Raw genomic sequence first — 23,072 nt, 5'->3', positions numbered from 1 at the left:
ATTTTTTAAACCAGCCTTCATATAATCATTTAGTGATGATGTCTTGCATAGTTCTCTAGATTTAAGTTGAAGTTATTGAGTACCTACCCTGAGCCAGGCACTGTCCCAAGTGCTATTACATAAAGTATTTCAATAAATCCTCATAATAATATGTTAAACAGGTATTATTAACCTACTCTTTTTATTTTTCAACTTTTATTTAATAAATATAAATTTCCAAAGTACAATTTTTGAATTATAGTGGCTTTCCCCCCCATAACCTCCTTCCCTAACCTACTCTTTTTAAAAATGTATATTTATTTATTTGACAGGCTGAGATAGACAGAGATAGACCAAGGCAGAGCGATTGGGACCTTCCACCTTCTGGTTCACTCCCAAAATGACTACAAAAATCAGGGCTGGACCAGGCTGAAGCCAGTAGCCAGGAATTCCATCCGGGTCTCTCACGTAGGTGTCAGGTGCCCAAGCATTTGGGCCATCATCTACTGCCCCCGCAGGTACATTAGTAGGAACCTGGATCAGAAGCACAGCAGCTGTGACCTGAATCAGTATTCTTCCATGGGATGCTGGCCTCACAAACAGCAGCTTAACCTGCTGTGCTACATCACTAGTCAACCTACTGTTTAGATGAGGAAATGGAATTTCAGGGAAGTGACCTTCCCAGCAGAGTAAGTTATTTCCCAAAAATAAGCCTTTTCACTAGCATTAAACAATTGGCTCCTCAAAAAAAAAAAGGGGGGGGGGCTCAACTTATCCTGCAACCTTCCTAGAAAGATCTTAACTCACAAAAATTGGTAGACAAATGTGACCTAAAAAGCAATGAAAATAAAACATTTGATGTGAGCAGGTGGGGAGTAAGAGTCTGCTGGGTTTTTTCATTTTCATTTTGTTTTGGTTTAAGAAATCAAATGTGGGGCCGGAGCTGTGGCACGGCAGGTAAAGCCTCCACCTGCAGTGCCAGCATTCCATATGGGGGCTGGTTCGAGTCCCAGCTGCTCCACTTCTGATCCAGTTCTCTGCTATTGCCTGGGAAAGCAGTAGAAGATGGCCCAAGTCCTTGGGCCCCTGCACCTGCAAGGGAGACCTGGAAGAAGCTACTGGCTCCTGGCTTTGGATCAGTCCAGCTCTCGCTGTTGAGGCCATTTGGGGAGTTAATCAGTGGATAGAAGACTTCTCTGTCTCTGACTCTCTGTAACTGTGTTTCAAATAAATAAATACATCTTTAAAAAGAAATCAAATGTACTAAAAGACTTCTGACAATGTCCATAAACTATTTTTGAAACAAAAAACCCACATACATAAATCTTTAACTATGAACATCTGATTTTTGGTCATGATTAGATGTGGATATGTTTTAAGTCTTTTGTGGTGACTGATAATAGCGAAGTAAATCCTTTTCTTGAAAGAATATCTCTTTGAAACAATCCTGAATGCTCACTCACTAGAACTCTGGGCAAATTGAACATTACAGAAGCATTTTGAGCTGTGTCTTAATGGAAAATGGAGAAGCAGCACTATTTCAAGGAAAAAGTACTGGGATGGGGACCACCCACTCCTGGCCTCCATTCCTACTGTTGCTGGCTCACTGAGAAAACCAGCCATGCAAGCAAACTGTCCTTTGTTTCCTTAAGCCATCCAAGACATGGGACAAAGTATCCCTTATTGCTGCACCAACACTGCTCTGTGTTCTGAGCTGGCATCTACTCTGCCTTCTTGTCTCTCCACGGATGGTAAGGGAGCTAGAAGCCTGCTACTTCTGGAAACTTCCTAGTGGATGGGTTTGTGGAAATGAAACTGGTAAGATGTGAAACTGACTCAGTTGTTCTCTGAGAAAGACGGAAGGTCAAAGAAGACTCTGAGAAACAAATTCAGATTTTAAAAGAGAAACATCCTGGGGTTCTGCGGTATAGTAGGAAGACTACAGATAATGTACTATTTGTTTCACAATATGTAAAAAACAAAACAGGAGGGTGTATAGTGCAGTGGTTAAACCACCACTTGGGATGCTCATATTCAGTTACTGGAGTACCTGGTCTAAGTGCCACTACTCTGCTTCTGAATCAGCTCGTGCTAATACACATTCTGGGAAGCAGCGGGTGATGGCTCAAGCACTTGGGTCCTCATCACCCACGTGGGAGACCCCAACTGTGCTCTGGGTTCCTGGCTTTGGCCTAGTCCAGCCCTGGCTGTTGTGAGCATTTGGGGAGTGAGACAGCAAATGGCAGATCTCTTTCTCTGCCTTTCAAATTAAAAAAAATGGAAATAAATGAAACTTTTTAAATAGTAATAGAATTTAAAAAAACCTAGAAGATAGGAGTTTGAATGTTTTCACCACAAAGAAATGTTAAATGAGGAGATACATAATTTTACTCTGATGAGACATTATACAGTTTATAGATTAATCAAAACAGCACATGGTACCCCATAATTGTACAATTTTTATCTATGTAAACAGTTTTTTAAATAAAAATTTATACTTTAAGAAAAATGTATATGCAAATCAGGCTACAAAGCATGTATGAGATTTTGAAATTTATAAATAAAGCTGTTTCTACGTGAATATCATCTTCTCAGGAAGGGTTAAGAGATTAAAAGCGTATCTCATTTTCTCAGTACTAAATACGCTCATAGTAAAAACCCATTTCCTGCTTCTCCAAGGTGTTGGAACATCGATTAGTTAGTGTTTGTGAAGGCTTTCAGGTATAAAATGCTATCTCACTGCTAAGCACTCTTCTATTTAAACTTGCCCCTGCTTCCTTTTTATCAACCAACTTCCGTGTCTATCTGGGATGCCATGATGAAGAATATTAATGAACTGAAGTCTTCCAAGCTTGAAAATTCTCAGGAGCAGGAAAGCTTAAAAAGATAAAAATGAAAACTCAGAGCTTCTAGACCAAGCTAATTTAAATGCCAGAATAATTATTTCAAGAGAAAAAATTGATTTTGAATAACCTGTCACCTCAGAACTCCAAGGTGAGAAAGAAGGTGCTGTATAGTTCAAAATGATCATTTAATAAATCTAACACACTGGTTTCCTTTCCTCAAAGCCAATCCATGAGGCAAATACTAGGATACTTCAAAATGTTCATGGAAAACCACAATTAAAAAGATATTTATTTTGGTGCAAAAGAATTGAAATCCATGCATAGTTCTTTTTAAAAAATGTTTTCCTTAAATGTTCTGATGTACCTTCATACAACAAAAAGAATTCCAAATAACGTGGTGTCAGTACCATTTGACATATAATTGCTGAATGGCTACCAAAGGCAAGGCAGTACTGTGCCAGGCACTGAGTGAGAGCTCTTTATTCAAGGCAGGACATGAGACATGAAAGAAGAGAGACTTGCTAAAGTACGAGAAGCACATGTTGAAGCACAACTGAAAAATCATTCAAGTGAAGGAAGATCTAGATAATAAACTTGCAAAGAAAGCATACTTAATCAATTCCTTCACTACACATTGGAAAATGGCAAACTTTTATACATGGTATTTCTGTGCTATGAGATTCACCAACAGTTTTAAGCTTTCTAATCAGCCATGACTACTACATAAACCCAAAATGGGCATTAGGAAGCATGAAATACATTTCCAGATGAAATTTAGAAAGAAAACAAGTCTATTGCTATCCTAGTAGTGCTCACCGACTCAACAGGTCATTTCCACAGACTGGCAAAGTATAGCTGGTTTACACAGCAGTACAAAGAAACCAGAATCAAGGCTATCTTACTAACAATGGAGTAAATTCACGGAAGTCCTAAAATCACATCTCCTGGTTATACCTTTTGATCCATTAATTTTATTGCTAGAAATCTATCCTCTGGGAATAACTGGGAAAGCTGTCAACGATGTATATACTTTGCAATTCCCTAGGAGTATATTCTACAGGAATGTGAATATATGTGCACCAGAATATATATTCAAGATGGTTGATAGCATTATTTAATAGTTAAACCCTATAAACAACTAACACCAGTAAAATGGATGTTAATATCCATACAATAACACCAGTAAAATGGATATGATGTTAATATCCATACAGATATCCATAATAACAGAAGATGATAAAGCAAATGAATTAACTTAGCTACATGCATGATGGATGAATCATAAAAACAAACTGTTAAGAAGTCATTTATATAGGGGTTGGCACTGTGGCACAGTGGGTTAAGCTGCTGTCTGCAATGCCGGCACCACACATGAGTGCTGGTTTCAGTTCCAGCTGCTCCACTTCCAATCCAGCTCCCTGCTAATGTGCCTAGGAAAGCAGCAGAAAATGCTTCAATACTTGAGCCCCGGCCACCCACATCCACATGGGAGACCTGGATGGAGTTCCAGGTTCCTGGCTTCAAGCCTGGCCCAACCCTGACCGACACAGTTGTTAGGGAGTGAATCAGTAAATGGAAGTTCTAATTCTGCCTTTCAAATAAATAAATTTTAAAAATTATAAAAGAAGTCATTTTTATAAAATTCTGAACAGGCAAAGCAAAATGGCATCATTTGTGGATATTTACTTAGCAGGTAAAATTCACCGTAAAGAGAATGGGATGACCACCACAGAAGGGGCTGTGCTTCTGCAGGATGGCGGACTCTGAGCACTAGCAACACTATTTCTTGTCCAGTGTGGTAGTTAGATAGGCATTAGCTTTTATTTAACACATTGTTAATATGTGTATGCTTATGCTTCTTCTAAGTAGTTTAGCTTTAGAAAGCGTTCTTTAAAAAGATTTCTGCACAAAGGTGTCCCTCAGAGCTTCACTTACATGAGGTAGTTTAAGAGCAGGGCCTGAGTGAGCCGTCCTTGACGTGCATCCCAGCTCAGCCACTTGTCAACCATGTGCTGTGATTTCAGGAAATGCAGTTATCATATCTGAGCTTCTCTCCCTCGCCCCACCCCACCAAAGAATTAGGAGAGGGCTACACACTACAGAGGGTTGACATGGCGTTCAAATGAGAGGAAGTGTCTGATATTATGCTTGACACACAGTAAGTGCAACATGTTTTCTCCTTTTATTCTTTCTTTGGAGCAACAGTTACAGAAACAGACAAACTAAAAATATCTTCTCTGTGCAAAGCATAATTGTGCTAAGACCAACAGGAAATAAAAACATACTGCTGGGGCCGGCGCTGTGGCGCAGTGGATTAATGCCCTGGCCTGAAGCGCCAGCATCCCATATGGGTGCTGGTTCTAGTTCCAGCTGCTCCTTTTCCAATCCAGCTAGCTCTCTGTTGTGGCCTGGGAAAGCAGTAGAAGATTGCCCAAGTCCTTGGACCTCTGCACCTGCGTGGGAGACCCGGAAGAATCTCTTGGCTCCTGGCTTTGTTGCGGCCATTTGGGGAGTGAACCAGCAGATGGAAGACCTCTCTCTCTGTCTCTACTTCTCTCTGTAACTCTTTCAAATAAACAAAATAAATCTTTTAAAAAAAACCATACTGCTGCAATCTCATTGGAGACAGATTTTTTAAAAATTTGTTTTAAAGACACTTATTTAATTTGAAAGTCAGAGTTATGGGGGGGCGGTTATCTTTTATCTCCTGGTTCACTCCCCAAATGGCCACTGGAAGTCAGGAGCCTGGAACTTCATCTGGGTCTCCCAGGTAGGTGGCAGGACCCAGGCACTTGGGCCTTTGGCTGCTTTCCCAGGTACTTTAGCAGGAAGCTGAATTGGAAATGTAGCAGCTAGACGTTGAACTGGTGCCACATGGGATGCTGGCTTTGCAGGCAGTGGCTTAACCCACTATGCTACAGCGCTGGCCTCCTTTTTTTAAAAAAAATTAGAGACTAGAAGTGTCAGCAGCACTCCTGCTGGCCTTGAGGAGGCAAAGAGCTGTGCTGTGGAGACAGGCAGCCTCTTCATGGGTCACAGTCCCACAACAGCAAGGAATGGGATTCAACCAACAACCTGAAAGAACTTAGAAGAGGACGACGGGCTCTACATAAGAATCTGGCCCAGCCAACACTTCTGATCACGGAGAACCTAGGCAAGCCAGTGCCAACTCTTGGCTTCCAGTCATAGCGGGATGATCAACAAAAAGCCTCTGTGTTCCTTGAGAGGAATTGGTAGCTGAAGCCAAATCCCAGTAGGGGAGTTTCTTGGATGATCTTGTATGCTAAACAAGGTCATAAAGTCACACGTCCTGCTTCTCCAGGGATCAGCTGCCCAGGACCAGATGCCTCTGTTCAGGATCAGTGCTCCCACCCCAGAAAGGGGGACCCACTGCCAGCCAGTAGCTCTCAATCCTCCTTGCATTTTGTTTATTTTTAACTAAAATTATGGTACTAAAATTTAGTCTAGTCTTGCCTTCTTGAGTTACACTCAAGTAACCCTGATTCTATTTTACAGATTCCTAACTCTGGTACTCATGAAAAGAATTCTCAGTTTATCATTTCTAGAGAGCAGATTCTAATTACTAAATTGAATTCTTCCCTAATTTCATTCTTAGGGATAAAGTATAATTTCTTTTATTCTATAACTAGACTGGTTAATTTTCCAAAAGCAGAATACCAGGTTATATGGATCAAAACTATGTAGCAAAGTTACACAGAAAAATTTGGTTGATGACATGCTATTTTCAGTAAAATGTTCAGTGACCATGTAGGATGAAAAACTGTGCTCCAGTCGATGCCCAAACACTTCACAGATTATTTTTCTTGAAAAAAGGATAAAACGAAACTGAGCAGTAGAGGACCTCACATCGTCAGCATGGTCCAGAGGGACACCAGCTATGTAACAGCTAATGTAATGCTTCAGAAGTACACATTTTCTAGCCAAAAATGTCTGACTTGAATCCATCAAGCTTTTAAACATAAAATCCAGTTAACAGGAAATACCAGGGGATAGCAGAATGAGCTGTACCTATGATGAAGTAGCCAAACAAATAAAAGAATCTGAACTCTGTATAGGAAAACTGGCCCAGTTTGTTCAACATGTTATTGGCATAAAAAAAGGTGAGTTACGCCAGAACAAGTAACACGGAAGGTACCAGACACAATGCATGATCTTGGATTGGATCCTTTTTTATTTTTAAAGATTTATTTATTTAATTGAAAGAGTTACAGAGAGGGAGGGAGGGAAAGAGGGAAGGAGGGAGGTCCTCCATCCCATGGTTCACTCCCCAACTGGCTGCAATGGCTGGAGCTGCACCAATCTGAAGCCAGGAGCCAGGAACTTCTTAAGGGTCTCCCACGTGGGTGCAAGGGCCCAAGGACTTGGGCCATCTTCTACAGCTTTCCCAGGCCATAGCAGAGAGCTGGATGGGAAGTGGAGCAGCCGGGTCTCGAACCGGCACCCATTTGGGATGTCAGCGCCTTAGGCCAGGGTGTTAACCCACTGCACTACAGCTTGGGCCCCTTGGATTGGATCTTGATTGTGAACCGATTGTAGGGGATATTTTCTGAGGTCAGCTGAGATAAATCTGAATATGTATTGAGATTGCAATCACAAAAAATTACTGGAGTGGGAAGGTGATTATCACTGATATAAAAAGGAGGTTATAAAATAGTGTATGGGAAATGCATTATTTTGGTTTAAAAACTACAGATGTGGAGCTGGCATTGTGGCTCAGTTGGTTAAGCTGACACCTGCAACAGTGCATTCCATATGAGTGCTGGCTCGAATTCCAGTTGCTCCACTTCCTATCCAGCTCCCTGCTAATGTGCCTAGGAAAGCACTGGAATACAGCTTAAGTCCTTGGGCCCCAGCACCCACACATGGATAGAGTTCCAAGTTCCTGGCTTTGCCTTAGTCCAGTGCTAAACTCTAGATATTGATGAGGGGTCTTCAGAAGACTCATGGAAAATGCATGTTATGAAAATCTATGCATAAATTTCACTTTTTTATACCCAAATAAGCTTTTAAGTCCATTTTCCATTACCTTTGAAGTACCTTCATAACATCTAAAAGTATTTAGGAGTAAAGGTTACTGATGTCAACTTACTCTGAAATGTATCAAAAATAAGATGAAGTCATGGATGAATATTGATGGATTGATGCATGATGAAACACACAACAGAATAACATTAACTGTAAAATACAAGTGAGGAGTATATAAGGTATTCACTGACTACTTCTTTCAACTTTTCTGTGTGTTTGAAAACTTTCAGAATCAAGTTTTGGGGAAAAATACATATCTTGCCTATAGCTGGAATCAGTCCTCAATATATGTTTGCTGAATTTACAAAAACCAAAAAGGGTTGAACATGGTAGGCTTTAAATGTGTATCAGAAAGTATGTCCTTTAAGACAAATCTGAAGTTTGGTCAAGCCCAAGGTTTTTGATTCTCGGAGGGCAAAACTGAAGCTGCAAGACCAACAGTGTCATGTCCAGGCTGTGTTCATCAATCAGTTTTTGTAGAAAGAAGTGAAGACAAAAATAACCCAGGGTAGAAATGCAGCTTCAGGTACTCACAGTGAAAAAAATTGGGTATGAAGAAATATACATTTCTATAAAAAATTAGTAAGCACAGAAGTGGGCAAGTACATTAAGTGATGAGGGCATAAGTCCTGACTTGGAGCTGAAGCCAGAATTCCAGGTATGCCAGTTCTACTACACAGTAGTTGGGTCATGTGACCTTTGGCAAGTCCCTGATTTAAGGTTCCTTTTTTGTAAGATGGGGATAATATCTGCTTTTCTACCTCACAGGGTTCTGATCATGTAAATAGAAGTTTTGTAAATCAAAGCTAAACACAAATACAGGATGAAGTATCCTCTTCATCCTGTTAGCACCAAGTGACACAAACCTGTCCCATTGTCCAAAATATACTCAACTCTTCTGGAAAACAGAGATCACCATCATTGGTTCCTTACTTGAGTTTTTCTATTTTCTCAATAAGGGCTTGACCTTTCCTCTAAATCATGGGGCTACATTAATAATATATATCCCTAACCATTTCAAATTCAATCTACTTGACTTATTATTCTTAGGAGTATGTTCTGTTCCCACAATTATGTAAGAAATGCAGTTAATAAAACAGTACTGTTTACTTAAAATTTGCCATGAGAAAGATTTTGGTATCTTCCCCTTCTCTCTCTTTCACACATACCCCTATCTGCTAACTGGTGATAGATGTGTTAATTTTATTGTGGTAATAATTTTAAAATGTATCTAAACATCAACTCATCATGCTGTACACTGTAAATATATATAATTTCAGTTGTCAATTATATTTCAATAAAGTTGAAATAACAACAAAAAGAAATATTGGAGTTCAGGTTAGTAGGTACTAACAACAAAACCCAAAACTCTGAGGTCAGACATTTGGGAAACCTTGGGTTACAAAAGCTTTCAGCATACTGCAAATCTCTAACAGGAGGATATGATATTAAACGTTTCCTGGATTCATTCAAACATAGGATCTTCTTTATTCTGAGACATTTTTCTTAGGACTGATGCTATAAGGGAAAGCTGCTATAAATACTTTTGAAAATTCTAAATAGATCTACATTTCAATTCAGGGTCCATATACAACAATCAAGTTAAAAATAAAAGGGGACATTTAGTTATAATAATCACAAAGCCACAGAATGAAACTTAGGGATTTGCGTCCTACCTACTGATGGGGAAAATGGTGCTAGCTTTTAGGTAAAATTACAGCTATGCAATTCAGAGCACAAAGCAGAATGCTGCCCTGGGGTCCCACAGTACATACTGTGCACACCCGTGGTGATTTGAGCATGTCTATCTTTGTGTGACTTACTGCAGTATCCACTGGGGGCCTCTGACCACAACCACTAACAGCCATGGTTCTAAGCCCCACACCTTCAGCTCAAGGCCTACATTTGCTCAGCATGTGTTGTAACAGCCTTCTCACTGATTTCTTGGATTACAACCATCTCAACATCCTTTTTACCAGCCTGCTTTGCCTAAGTCAGCTGGCAAACCTCTAACTTAAGTCCTTGCTTACCTATAACAAGGGGTTCTACAGACTCTGCCTATATTGCTAAGTTACTGGCAAGTCCCCAATCAATGCTGCCTTATTTCATAAAATAACATTTTCTTGATATTTTCAACATCCTATTTTTGGTGAGGGGAACTAGTTCTTGAATGGGTGGTTGAAAGTGGGCCTATATAAAGGTCAATGAAACAAAGAGTCTGAAAGGCAGAGAGCAAAACAGAATTAGAGATATTTCCTTATTAGTTAAAACTCTAGTGAAAATAAGGACCAGAGAGACTGCCTCATGGGTATTTCTAATAAAGCTTGTAGTCCCAGATAATGATAGAGCCCCATTTCAGTTCCAGATCTTTGGTGAAACTGACAGTCATGATCCTGATGATCGAACATTATTATTATTGGCTACTTCAAAGTAGCCAATTTCCTGGATAAATTCTGAGTCACTAACAGCATAAAGATATGGGTAAGGCAGAATGTGATTAATAGTCACCACTGGCTCAATTAAAATTCTGCTTTAAAAGCACCCATTTAAGAACATGACAATCAACATTTTAGTGTCCCTGACCCTGAGTCTTTTTGCTGTTCACCTGCCCTATACCATAATTGCAGATGAGGAATAAACAGTCGTTAATTAGGATTGGTGGTGTTAAGTTACCTTAGCTTCTGTCTTGGACGAAAATAACTAAACTAGTCCTATGGGGACCAAAGATATTTTGGATGCCTACTAAGTCCAAGAGAAAATTCTGGGACATAAATCATTCTACAAGAAAAGTCCTATCTTCAACATCCAGGGAGTGCAACTCAGATTTTTAAAGATCTCAAAGAAATCCGAGGAAAAACAGTCGTGACAGAAAACAGAAAGTGACATGATAATTTGTGCAGGATCCAGCTGATCAATTCTTTAACAAATCACAGATGTGTCTCAGTTTTCTATCTGTAAAACTGGCAGAACAATATTAATTTGTTTTCCTTATCTATTATAAAAGGATAGTAGGGGTAGGTATTGTGGTGTAGCGTGTAATGTCACTGCCTGTGATGAAGGCATCACATATGAGTACCAGTTGAGTTCTGGCTGCTCCACTTCAGATCCAGCTCCCTGCTAATGCACCTGGGAAAACAGTGGAAGGTGGCCCAAGTGCTGGGGCCCCTGCACTCATGTGGGGGACTTGAAAGAAGCTCCAGTCTACGATCGAGTCCAGGTTTGGCTGCTGCAGCCATCTGGGGGTAGTGAAACAGTGGACAGAACATCTCTGCCTTGCCCTCTTTCAAATAAATAAAATCCTTAAAATTTTTTTTTTAAAAAGAGCTGTTTCACATGAAATAATATATGAAAACTCAAACTGTAAGCATTTTCTTTCAAAGATTTATTTATCTGAAAGGGAGAGTAACAAAACAGGGAGAGAGGAAGAGAGAGATCTTCCATCTGCTGGTTCACTTGCCAGATGTTCATAATGGCCAGCCAAAGCCAGAAGCTTCATCTGGGTCTACTGAGTGGATGCAGGGGCCCAAGCACCCAGGCCATCTTCCACTGCTTCCCCTTGTGCATTAGCAGGGAGCTGGATCAGAAATGGAGTGGCTGGGACATGAACTGGCACCCATATGGAATGCTGGCATTTGGTAGCTTTGGGATCCGCAAGGAGAAGGCCTATACTTCCGGGAATGGAGAGTCCCTACCCGCACTTCCAGGGAAGAAAAGTCCTTGTCAAGGTCCCCACAGGTGCCTAAAGGTCAACCATTGATTGGCCGGCACCACGGCTCAATAGGCTAATCCTCCGCCTTGTGGCGCTGGCACACTGGGTTCTAGTCCTGGTCAGGGCACTGAATTCTGTCCCAGTTGCCCCTCTTCCAGTCCAGCTCTCTGCTGTGGCCCAGGAGTGCAGTGGAGGATGGCCCAAGTGCTTGGGCCCTGCACCCGCATGGGAGACCAGGAGAAGCACCTGGCTCCCGGCTTTGGATCAGAGCAGTGCACTGGCCGCAGCGGCCATTGGAGGGTGAACCAATGGTAAAGGAAGACCTTTCTCTCTCTGTATCACTGTCCACTCTGCCTGTCAAAAAAAAATAAATAAATAAAAAAAATAAAAAGGTCAACCAATGAGGATCAGACCTGCCTCAACCTTTAACCTCTACGCCCCGTATCTATAAAAGGAGCCCTCCCAACCTCTGATGCTCTGTTGGGACCAGGGAACCTCGCCCAGGAGCGGAATCCCAATAAAAGCTTGTGAATTAATTGATTCATCTGCCTGGGAAGATTTGTTACGTGCTGGACACCTTGCATCATTGTATGCAGCTGCTTTACCTGCTATGTCACAACGCCAGCCTCAGACCATAAGCATTTTTTGGTATTACTGATTTTTAATTAGCTTTTAACAGATTCAATGTAATTTCAGAGCAATTCTAAGAACATAATGATATTCCCTCCCCCCCCCCACTTCCTTTTCCCTCTGTTTTTCCAAACTGCAAGCATTTTTAAGGTAAAGTGGTACCTCATGGGGAATAAAGTGAGACTGAACTTCATTTCAAAGTGAATGGGAATTATACTTTCATTCTCATTTAACCACTGGATAATTCATTTTTCTTTGCATGATTCCAATTTCCCTCATAGAATTTCTACATCATGTAAATCAACTCCAACTCAGCTGTATGTGTTCATGTGGGAAGGAAAAAACTTTCTGAGGTCCCATCTTTGTCATGCCACACATTGCCCAGGGATCTTAGGAAGGCAGGGCAAGTTAGTGGAGCAACACACAGAAGCATCAAGGAAAGTAAAACAGATGGCTGAAAGCCAAAGCCTATGACAGTCTATAAGGAATCTCCTCCATGCCCCCACACCAACAAGTGTTGGGAAACTGCAGTAGTGACTGGTCCTTCCTGCAGCAGGGCTGAGCTGAAGTAGCCCTTTGCCTCAGTTTAGCTTATTTCCTTGTTAGAGACACTTTACATTTACTGTGTTTGCTCTTTTTCTTAAGGGTGTCTACTTCTCATTGGTCTGGATTTCATGACGCTTTTGTTATATATTATCTTCAATCTCTTACCCACCTACCTTCTTCTTCTTCTTCTTTTTTTTTTTTTTTTTTTTTTGACAGGCAGAGTTAGACAGTGAGAGAGAGAGAGAGAAAGGTCTTCCTTCCATTGGTTCACTCCCCAAATGGCCGCTACGGCTGGTGCTGCGCTGATCCGAAGCCAGGAGCCAGGTGCTTCCTCCTGGTCTCCCATGCAGGTGCAGGGCCCAAGTACTTGGGCCATCCTCCACTGCCTGGGCCACAGCAGAGAGCTGGACTGGAAGAGGAGCAACTGGGACAGAATCTGGTGCCCCAACTGGGACTAGAACCCGGGGTGCTGGCGCTGCAGGCGGAGGATTAGCCTAGTGAGCCACGGCGCTGGCTACCTACCTACCTTCTAATCCACTGTTCTAAATGATAGATTATTTTTTTATAGGAAAAAATTCCAAACATAAAGGAAAGTAGAGAAAAACACTATATGAATATTCATAATCCAACACCTAGAAGTACTAACTTTTTTAAACTGAGTTTTTAAAAAATTTTTTTGATCTTTTTCTTTTTTTAAAATTTTATTAATTTATTTGAGAGGTAGAGTTACAGACTGTGAGAGGGAGAATCAGAGAGAAAGGTCTTCCATCTGCCAGTTCACTCCCCAGATGGCTGGAACAGCTGGAGCTGAGCCCATCAGAAGCCAGGAGCTTCTTCTCGGTCCCCCATGCAGATGCAGGGGCCCAAGAACTCAGGCCATCTTCTACTGTTTTCCTAGGCCATAGCATAGAGCTAGATTGGAAGAGGAGCAGCTGCGACTCAAACTGGCACCCAAATGGGATGCTGACACCTCAGGTAGAGGATTAACCTACTGCATCACAGAGCTGGGCCCCTAGAAGTATTAACTGTTTACATTTTATTTGTCATTTTTTTCTTGAGTGTTTCCCCACCCCTTGGGTTTTTTACAAACCCTTGTGCTGACTTTCAATAGATCACAGCAAGGAAGCTGTTCTGCTACATAAGAAACCCTGACGTTTTAAAATAAATCAGACACTATGATATCCACCTCTATAAATGCATATTCATAAATATTTGCATATGAATTTCAGAATAATGTTCTAAAATAGGTTTATCAATTTTTATAAAACATACTTCAATAAGAAGATCTAAATAAAAGAATGTGGACCTTATTGAAGTATATTCCATGATACTATTTCACATCTATAAAGATTAAAATAATTTTATAATATCAGACACCCACTGAATATTCAAATCTTAGCTATGCTAATATCTTGCTTTAAAAATAGCCTTATTGCTGCATAACTGATATATGTATAAGATATTTAAAGTATACACTCTGGGGCCGGCGCCGCGGCTCAACAGGCGAATCCAATCACATTTAGGCTGCTTGAAGTTACTCCATAGCTCTCTGATGTTTTCTTTCTGTGTTTCACTGTGTAGTTCCACTGCTATGCCCTCAGATTCACATTTCTTCTGTAATGTCTAATCTGTCATTAATCCTATCCAGTGCATTTTTCATCTCAGACAATGTAGTGTTCATCTCTAGAAATGTTTCATACCTTCGATGTCTCTACTTAACTTCTGGACAGCTACAGGTATACAGGTATACCAGGTGTAACAACTCAAGGTCATTCTATGTTAATCCTAACATTTGCCAGTTTCAATGGATTATTTTTATTATTATTATTATTTTTTTGACAGGCAGAGTGGACAGTGATACAGAGAGAGAAAGGTCTTCCTTTGCCGTTGGTTCACCCTCCAATGGCTGCTGCGGCTGGCGCACTGCGCTGATCCAATGGCAGGAGACAGGTACTTATCCTGGTCTGCCATGGGGTGCAGGGCCCAAGCACTTGGGCCATCCTCCACTGCACTCCCGGGCCACAGCAGAGAGCTGGCCTGGAAGAGGGGCAACCGGGACAGAATCCGGCGCCCCGACCGGGACTAGAACCCGGTGTGCCGGCACCACAAGGCGGAGGATTACCCTAGTGAGCCGCGGTGCCGGCCTCAATGGATTATTTTTGCCATGGAATGTATTTTCTTGCCTCTTTACATGTGTGGTAATCTTTATGCCAAACACTGAATTGTACTTTGTGAGGTATTGGATATTTCTATGTTCCTATAGCTCTTCTTGTTTTGTTATGGAAAACAGTTAAGTTACTAAGAAACTGTTTGATCCTTTTGAAGTGCACCTTAGGAGGCAGCAGGTGATGGTTCAAACAGTTAGGATCCTACCACTCATTTAGGAGACCTGGACTGAGTTCAGTTCCCAGCTTCAACCTGGCCCAGTCTCAGATGTTGCAGGCATTTGAGGAGCGAACTAGTGGATGAAAGACTAGTCTCTTTTCTGCATCTCTGTGTCTCTTTCTCTCCAAAAAAGTATTTGTTAGGCAGCACAAGAAGTACTCAATCTAGAGCAAATTAGTCCCTACTACTAAGGGAAGACTTTTTCTATGCCTCAAGAATTGTGATGTTTTCTGCAAGATTCTTTAATAGGCAGTAGGCAGTACTGTACTGGGGAATTCCAGGCCTGGGACGGAAAGTAGCCACCACTCGCTTGCAGCCCCTGGGGTTGACAGAAACCCACTTGGCCATCCTACCATGCAGGTGATGCTGTGCATGGAGCTCACACAGAGCATCCTGTGGATGGTTTGGGGCTGCACTGCTAGCTTCCCACTAGCCCATGTCCTAAGGTGCACAATGCTTTGTTCTTTATCTGTTTCCTTTGTAGACACCCAGGTCAGGCTAGATCTCATCTCACCACCTGTGGATCTCAGGTACCACCATGATGAAACAGAAAAGGAATGCACTGCCAACATTTTGTGACAAGCTTCGGCACCTGACACCAGAGGCTTGTGGCTCTTCTGTGATTTCGCCAGACCAACTCCCCTTCCCAGGAGACTCCTTAAAAACTCCGAAGTATTCTCACTCAGAAAGGTATCTGTTGACAAATTAAACTTTTTCCTTTACCCACAAACTTTGTCTGCATTATTTCAATTCAGCCCTGGGAATAGGAACCAAACTTTGGGTAATATTCTGAGTCTGGAATAGTTGGCTCACATGCTAATACTGATTAGTTTTGGCTGAATACGAAGAGCGAGCCTTTGTGGGGCCTGGGGTTCTCTCTCTGCAAGTGTAGTTGCACTGGTCTCCCTGGACACATGGTTTCATGTCAACTCAGGGAGTCCACTGGGCTCTTGCTCACTATCAGTATCAGCAGTTTGGGGCAATCGTAGGCCTCACTTCCTCTTTTCTACTTCTCAGGGATAGCTGTCATTCATTTCCTGATGCACAGTCTTGAAAACATTGTGTCATACAGTTTGTGTTTTTTTTCCCTATGAAACTGAACAGGCCCTTTCTGGATTTGTCTGATGGCTTTGTTAATTAATTAGCTCCTCTAACCCAAGGGGCTAACAAACTTTTTATAAAGATCTAGGAACTCGGCCGGCGCCGCGGCTCACTAGGCTAATCCTCCGCCTAGCGGCGCCGGCACACCGGGTTCTAGTCCCGGTCGGGGCGCCGGATTCTGTCCCGGTTGCCCCTCTTCCAGGCCAGCCCTCTGCTGTGGCCAGGGAGTGCAGTGGAGGATGGCCCAGGTGCTTGGGCCCTGCACCCCATGGGAGACCAGGAAAAGCACCTGGCTCCTGGCTCCTGCCATCGGATCAGCGCGGTGCACCGGCCGCAGCACGCCAGCCGCAGCGGCCATTGGAGGGTGAACCAACGGCAAAGGAAGACCTTTCTCTCTCTCTCTCTCACTGTCCACTCTGCCTGTCAAAAAAAAAAAAAAAATCTAGGAACTCAATAATATTTATGGACCATATACAACCTTTGTTATGTATTCTTTTGTGTTTTTTGGTTTACTGTATTTTTTTTTTTAAACAATCCTTCAAAAAGGTAGAACCAGCATCTTAGTTCAAGGGCCATACACAGGTAAGCCTTGGACTACATTTGGCCTGAGGGGTACAGTTTGCTAACTTCTGATCTAACCCTTGTGTTTTCAGGTAAGGTCTTGAACAGATTCAGGTTAAACAGTTTTCACAGACACACCAGAGGTGACACTGTCTACCTCATACTGCAGCACAACAAGAAGCACACAACTACTGCTTATCCCACTATCTTGTCTAGCTGGAAGCAACAGACATTGTGACTGCTTTTCCTATTCCTTCTCTTTCCTTCAGGTTCTAAATCTGGTGAAGTTTGCTCCTGTGGTTATGTTGATCAGTCTCTGCTAATATGTGCATCACAGAAAGCACATACTATCTGGTTATCCCACTATTACTGATGTTAAGATAGAGCACTACAATAAGTGATTCTCTATTATAAAGTTAAATTTTCCTCCTGGCAATCATCAAACAATATGTGGAGCAACATCCAGTCCTCTATCTCCTTTTCACCTAATGTTTTTGTCATCTGTAGATGACTTCAGCCAGATTGAGTTTATTAGGAACTGAAATTATTACTCTCTAATATCACTACTTCGATAAATATTAGCTGACATTCTTATGTAAAGAAAAACATGCTTTCATTACTTAGAGTTATTTGGCTACCTTAAAAAAAAAAGTTTCAAAGACCTCCCAAGACAAGCAAAAAATAGACCAATCCTATAAGAAATGCTTAAAGGCATCCTACATCTGGAAGCAAAAAGACAATTAACTACTGTCATGGGGGCCAGCACTGTGGCGCAGCAGGTTAAAGCCCTGGCCTGAAGTGCCGGCATCCCATATAGGCGCCGGTTCGAGACCCGGCTGCTCCACTTCTGATCCAGCTCTCTGCTATGGCCTGGGAAAGCAGTACAAGATGGCCCAAGCACTTGGGCCCCCGCACCCACGTGGGAGACCCGGAAGAAGCTCCTGGCTTCGGTGGGCACATCTCCGGCTGTTGCGGTCAATTGGGGAGTGAACCAGTGATGGAAGACCTTCCTCCCTCCCTCCCTGCCTCCCTCCCCTCCACCTCTCTCTGTAACTCAGAGAGAGTTATAAATAAATAAATAAATAAATCTTTAAAAAAAACCTACTATCATGAAAGCACATATGTGATTAAAGCTCACTGGTAAAGCAGACACAGCACTGAAAAAGAAAGAAGCAAATTTTATCACTACAGAAAACCACCAATTCACAAAAATGAACAATGAACAAGAGAGATGGAAAGGAACACAGACTATACAAAACAATCAGAAAACAAAATTGCAGTAGTAAATTCTCATTAATAACCCTGAATATAAATAGATTAAACTCCCCAATCAAAACAGAGAGAGTGTTTGAAAGGATAAAAAACCAGAGCCAACTATATATGCCTACAAGAAACTCACTTCACCAGTGAAGACATACAGATGAAAAGTGAAGGATTAGAAAAAGATATGCCACACAAATGAAAATCAAAAGTGAGCAGGAGTAGCTATACTTATATCAGATAAAAGGAAATTTGTCTCTTTTTACAGTTTTTAACTCAGTTCCTTTTATCCAAAGTGTCTAACAATAAAGCTCAGTTCAATAAGAGGAAATGAAAATCACAGATATAAATGTACCCAAGGTTGAGGCACCCAATTACATAAAGTAAACATTAGACCTAAAAGGAGAGATGGAGTGCAATACAGTAATAATTGGCTACTTCAACAGCCTGTGTCATCAATGGTTTTATTATCTAGATAAAAATCGACAAAGAAAAAACAGTTAAATTATACTACACACCAAATCGACTTAACATATTTACAGAAAACCGCATTCAAATTCATATCCTTCTCATTAGCATGTGGGACAGTCTCATTACCATGTGGGCCATTCTTAGGCCACAAAACAAGTTTCAACAATTAAAAAATAAAATCAGAATCACATTATGTGTATTCTCTGACCACAATGGAATGACACTAGAAATCAACAAGAACATTACAAACAGTACAAATATTGGCAATTAAACAGCACACTCTTGAATCATCATGGGTCAATGAAGGAATCAAAAGGGAAATTAAAACTTTTCTTAAAACAAGTGAAAATGGAAGCACATCATACCAAAACCTACGCGATACAGGGCTGGGCACTGAGGCTCAGCAGGTCAAGTTGCTGTTTGGCATGCCCACATCCCATACCAGAGTACATGGGCTTGAGTCCCACACCTCTGCTTCTGATCCAGCTTCTACTAATGTGCACCTTGGGAGGTAGCAGCAATGGCTCAAGTACTTGGGTCTCCCAGCCATCTATGTGGAAGGCAGGGATGGAGTTCTAGTCTCCTAGTTTTGGCCTGGCCCAGCCTTGGCTGTTGTGGGCATTTATGGAGTGAACCAGCAAATGGACAATCTCAATCTGTTTCTCCACCTTCTTTCTTTCTCTCTTTCTTTCTTGCAAGATTTATTAATTTGAGAGGTAGAGTTACAGAGAGAGGGAGAAAGGTCTTCCATCTGCTGGTTCACTCCCTAGCTGGCCACATCTGAATCCAGGAGCTTCTTCCAGGTCTCCCACATGGCAGCAGGGGTCCAAGCACTTTGGCCATCTTCCACTGCTTTCCCAAGCCATTAGAAGGGAGCTGGAGGGGTAAGTCCTGTGGTGTAGTGGGTAACGCTGCTGCCTGCAGTGCCGGCATCCCATATGGGCGCCGGTTCAAGACTCAGTGGCTCCACTTCCAATCCAGCTCTCTGCTGTGGCCTGGGAAAGCAGTAGAGAATGGTCCAAGTCCTTGTGCCCCTGCACCCCACATGGGGGACCTAGAAGAAGCTCCTGGTTCCTGGCTTTGGGTTGGCTCAGCTCCAGCCATTGCAGCCATCTGGGTAGTAAACCAGTGGATGGAAGATCTCTCTATGCCTCTGCCCCTCTGTAACTCTACCTTTCAAATATAAATAAATAAATAAATAAATAAATAGGGAGCTGGATTGGAAGTGGAGCAGCTGGAACTCAAAGCAGCACCGCTATAGGATGCTGGCATCACAGGTGGAGGTTTAGCTTACTATGCCACAGTACTGGCTCCTTCTCCATCTTTAAAATAATAAAATAAATAAATAAATCCTATAGGATACAGAAAAGCAAGTACTACAAGGGAAGCTTACAGTAATAAGTATCTACATCAAAGAAAGAGAAAAGATTCCTAATAAATAGTTTAATGATGCAAATCAAGAAATAGAAAAAGCAAAAAACTAAACCAAATCCCAAATTAGGAGAAATAAAATCACAGCAGAGATAAAGGTAGAAGAGATTTAAAAAATAAAAAAGATCAAAACAGAGTTGATTTTTTAAAAAGTGATAAACAAAAGCAACAAATTGTTAGCCAGGCTAGCCAAGAAAAAAGAAAGATGACCTAAATTAAAAAAAAAAAAAAAAAAAAAAAAAAAAAAAAGAGACCACAGAGAAGGTATTGCAACAAATACTATAGGATCATTTGGAAGTACTATGAATATCTATATACCAACAAATTGGAAAATCTAGAAAAAATATATAAATTGCTGGGTACATATAACTGAAATTTTGAACCATGAAGGACCAGTTATCAGCTATGAAATTCAATCAGAATTAAAACGTATCCTAAAAAATAATGTCCAGGACTTGTTTAACTTCACTGCTGACATCTATAAAATAAAAGACCAATGCAATTCTTCCTACATTATTCCAAAAAACTGAGAACTTTGCTGAATTCATTCTATTAGGCCAGCAAAACCAGACAAAGACACAAGAGAAAAAGAAAATTATAGACCAAACTCCCTGATGAATATAGATGCAAAAATTCTTCACTAATTACTAGCAAACTGAATCCAACAGCAAAGATTATACATCATGATCAAATGGGATTCATCCCAGATACAAGGACAGTTCAACCTATAGAATAAACAAACAATACAGCACATCAGTATACAATCATCTCAATAGATACAGAAAAGGCATGCAATAAAATTCAATATCTCTTCATGATCAAAATACTCAATACATTTGGTATTGAAGGAACTTCTTTCATTACAACAAAGGCTCTATAGGGACTCCTCAAAATGTTCATGGAAAATGTGTATTATGGAAAAACAATGTATGGATTTCAAAAAAATCTTAGTCCCAAACAAATGCATACTAACTTGATATAATATGTCTGAACAGGATCTAGTTTGAGCCACTAAGAATCAGTCTGAAAATAGCCCCCAACAGAATATAATTCTACCAACATTTAAGTGAGAATGAATTTATGAAGATTGAGTGTAAGAGTGGCAAAATCACTGATGCTTTATAAAAAGTTTCTGGGGACAATGCTCCAAAGAAATCAGCAATTTACAAATGGATGACTTGTATTAAAAAGGCATGAGATGATGATGAAGCCCATAGCAGCAGACCAACCACATTAATCTGTGAGGAAAAAAATTAATCTTATTCATGTCCTAGTTGAAGAGAACCAATGACTGGCAGTAGAAACAACAGCTAACACCAACACTTTCTGCTTGATGGTTACCAAACTGCTGTGCCTAGATCAGCTGCAGACAAGAGAGCTTTCAATGGAAATTTTAAACAAGTAGGATTAAGGTCGTGAATCATTCAAGTACTGTAAAAGAAAATGAAACAGCTTTAACAGTAGGATTCTGAAGACAAGCACAATCAAAGCAAGCGGCAGAAGTAGTCTATTCAAAGCAAAAGTGGACCGATCAACAGCAAAGGTCTTGGCAACTGTTTTGGCATGCACAAGACATTTTGCTTGTTGACAAAAATTTTTACTTATTTATTTTCATTTTACTTGAAGGGGAGAAGGACAGAGGGAGAGAGAGGGGGGAAGGAAGGAGAGAGGGAGATATGTGTTTCATCTGCTGGTTCGTTCCCCAAGTGCCCACAATAACTAGGGCTGGATCGGGTTAAAGTCAACAGCGCATAACTCAATCCAGGTTCCCCATGTGGGTGGCAGGGGCTCAAATACTTCGGATACTGCCTGCTGCCTCTTAGGATGACGTCAGAAAGAAGCTGACTGGAAGCTCAGGTGAGACTCGAACCTGGGCACTCCAACATGGGATGTGAGTGTCCCAAGGGAGGCTTAGCCACTGCACCACAATGCTAGCCCCTGCTTGTTGACTTTCTGGAGAGCCTAAGAAACCATCTGCTTATCATTAATGAATAGTGAGAAAGGCAAAGCTTTAGCAGATGGCCGGCGTGGTGCTCAATAGGCTAATCCTCCGCCTGCGGCGCCGGCACACTGGGTTCTAGTCCCAGTTGGGGCGCCAGATTCTGTCCCGGTTGCCCCTCTTCCAGGCCAGCTCTCTGCTGTGGCCCAGGAGTGCAGTGGAGGATGGCCCAAGTTCTTGGGCCCTGCACCCCATGGGAGACCAGGAGAAGCACCTGGCTCCAGACTTCGGATCAGCGCGGTGCACCGGCCGCAGCGGCCATTGGAGGGTGAACCAACAGCAAAAGGAAGAACTTTCTCCCTGTCTCTCTCTCTCTCTGTCCACAGTGCCTGTCAAAAAAAAAAAAAAAAAAAAAAAAAGCTTTAGCAGAAAAACACCTAGGAAAGCTTCATTAGATAGAGTTCTCCATTACAACAATGCTCCTGCTCATTCCTCAACCCACAGCAATTCTGCCAAGTGATGGGAAATTGGGCATCCCTTATGTACTAATGCAACCCCATCTGACTTCTTTTTGTTTTTGATCTTAAAAAAATCTTTAAAGGCCAGCAATTCTTATTCGGTTAATAATATAAAAAAGATTCCATTGGTATGGTTAAATTCCCAAGACACTCAGTTCTTTAGGAATGGACTAGATGGTTGGCACTACAGCTTACTGAAGTGTCTTGAACTTGATGGAGCTTATGTTGAGAAATAAAGTCTATATATTCTGATCTTTTAATTCATTTTTCATGAATATCTTCAAGTTTCCTCAGATGACAAACACACAGCAAATATGCTAAACAGGGAAAAACTGAAAGTGTTTCCTCTAAGATCTCAAACAAAACAAGGAAATCCACTTTCATCATTCCTATTCAAAATAGTACTGGAAATCTGAGCCAGAGTAATTAGGCAAAATAAAGAAATAAAGGGCATCCAAGTTGGAAAAGAAGAAGTCACATTATCCCTGTTTACCAATGATAGGATATTACAGGTACAAATTTTAAAACACTCTTAACAAAAAAATCTCTTGGAACTCATGAACAAATTCACTAAAGTTTACAGGATACAAAATCAACATAGAAAATACTGAAGTGTTTTTACATCTGCTCTGATTCTGCCATTCATCACC

The 23,072-nt window shown here is 41.3% G+C and overlaps 1 protein-coding gene across 5 annotated transcripts in view; it reads right to left on the bottom strand.

The window, feature by feature from the left end:
• Positions 1 to 23,072, bottom strand: part of BICDL1 (BICD family like cargo adaptor 1) — a 109,025-nt gene that overhangs the window by 44,485 nt on the left and 41,468 nt on the right. Inside the window, exon 3 of one of the 5 annotated variants that reach the window (XM_089323277.1) lies at positions 21,885 to 22,293. The exons of the other annotated variants lie outside the window; for them this stretch is intronic. Within the exon in view, the coding sequence (XP_089179403.1) occupies positions 22,000 to 22,293 (294 nt within the window). The 3' untranslated portion in view covers positions 21,885 to 21,999. Of the gene's footprint in view, positions 1 to 21,884; positions 22,294 to 23,072 lie in introns of those variants that run through there. 5 annotated transcript variants of the gene reach the window in all.

This window comes from Oryctolagus cuniculus, chromosome 21 (assembly GCF_051225735.1).
Source record: "Oryctolagus cuniculus isolate XC-2025 breed Fujian yellow rabbit chromosome 21, ASM5122573v1, whole genome shotgun sequence".
Lineage (NCBI taxonomy): Eukaryota > Metazoa > Chordata > Mammalia > Lagomorpha > Leporidae > Oryctolagus > Oryctolagus cuniculus.
This window is presented reverse-complemented; position numbering and strand designations above follow the sequence as displayed.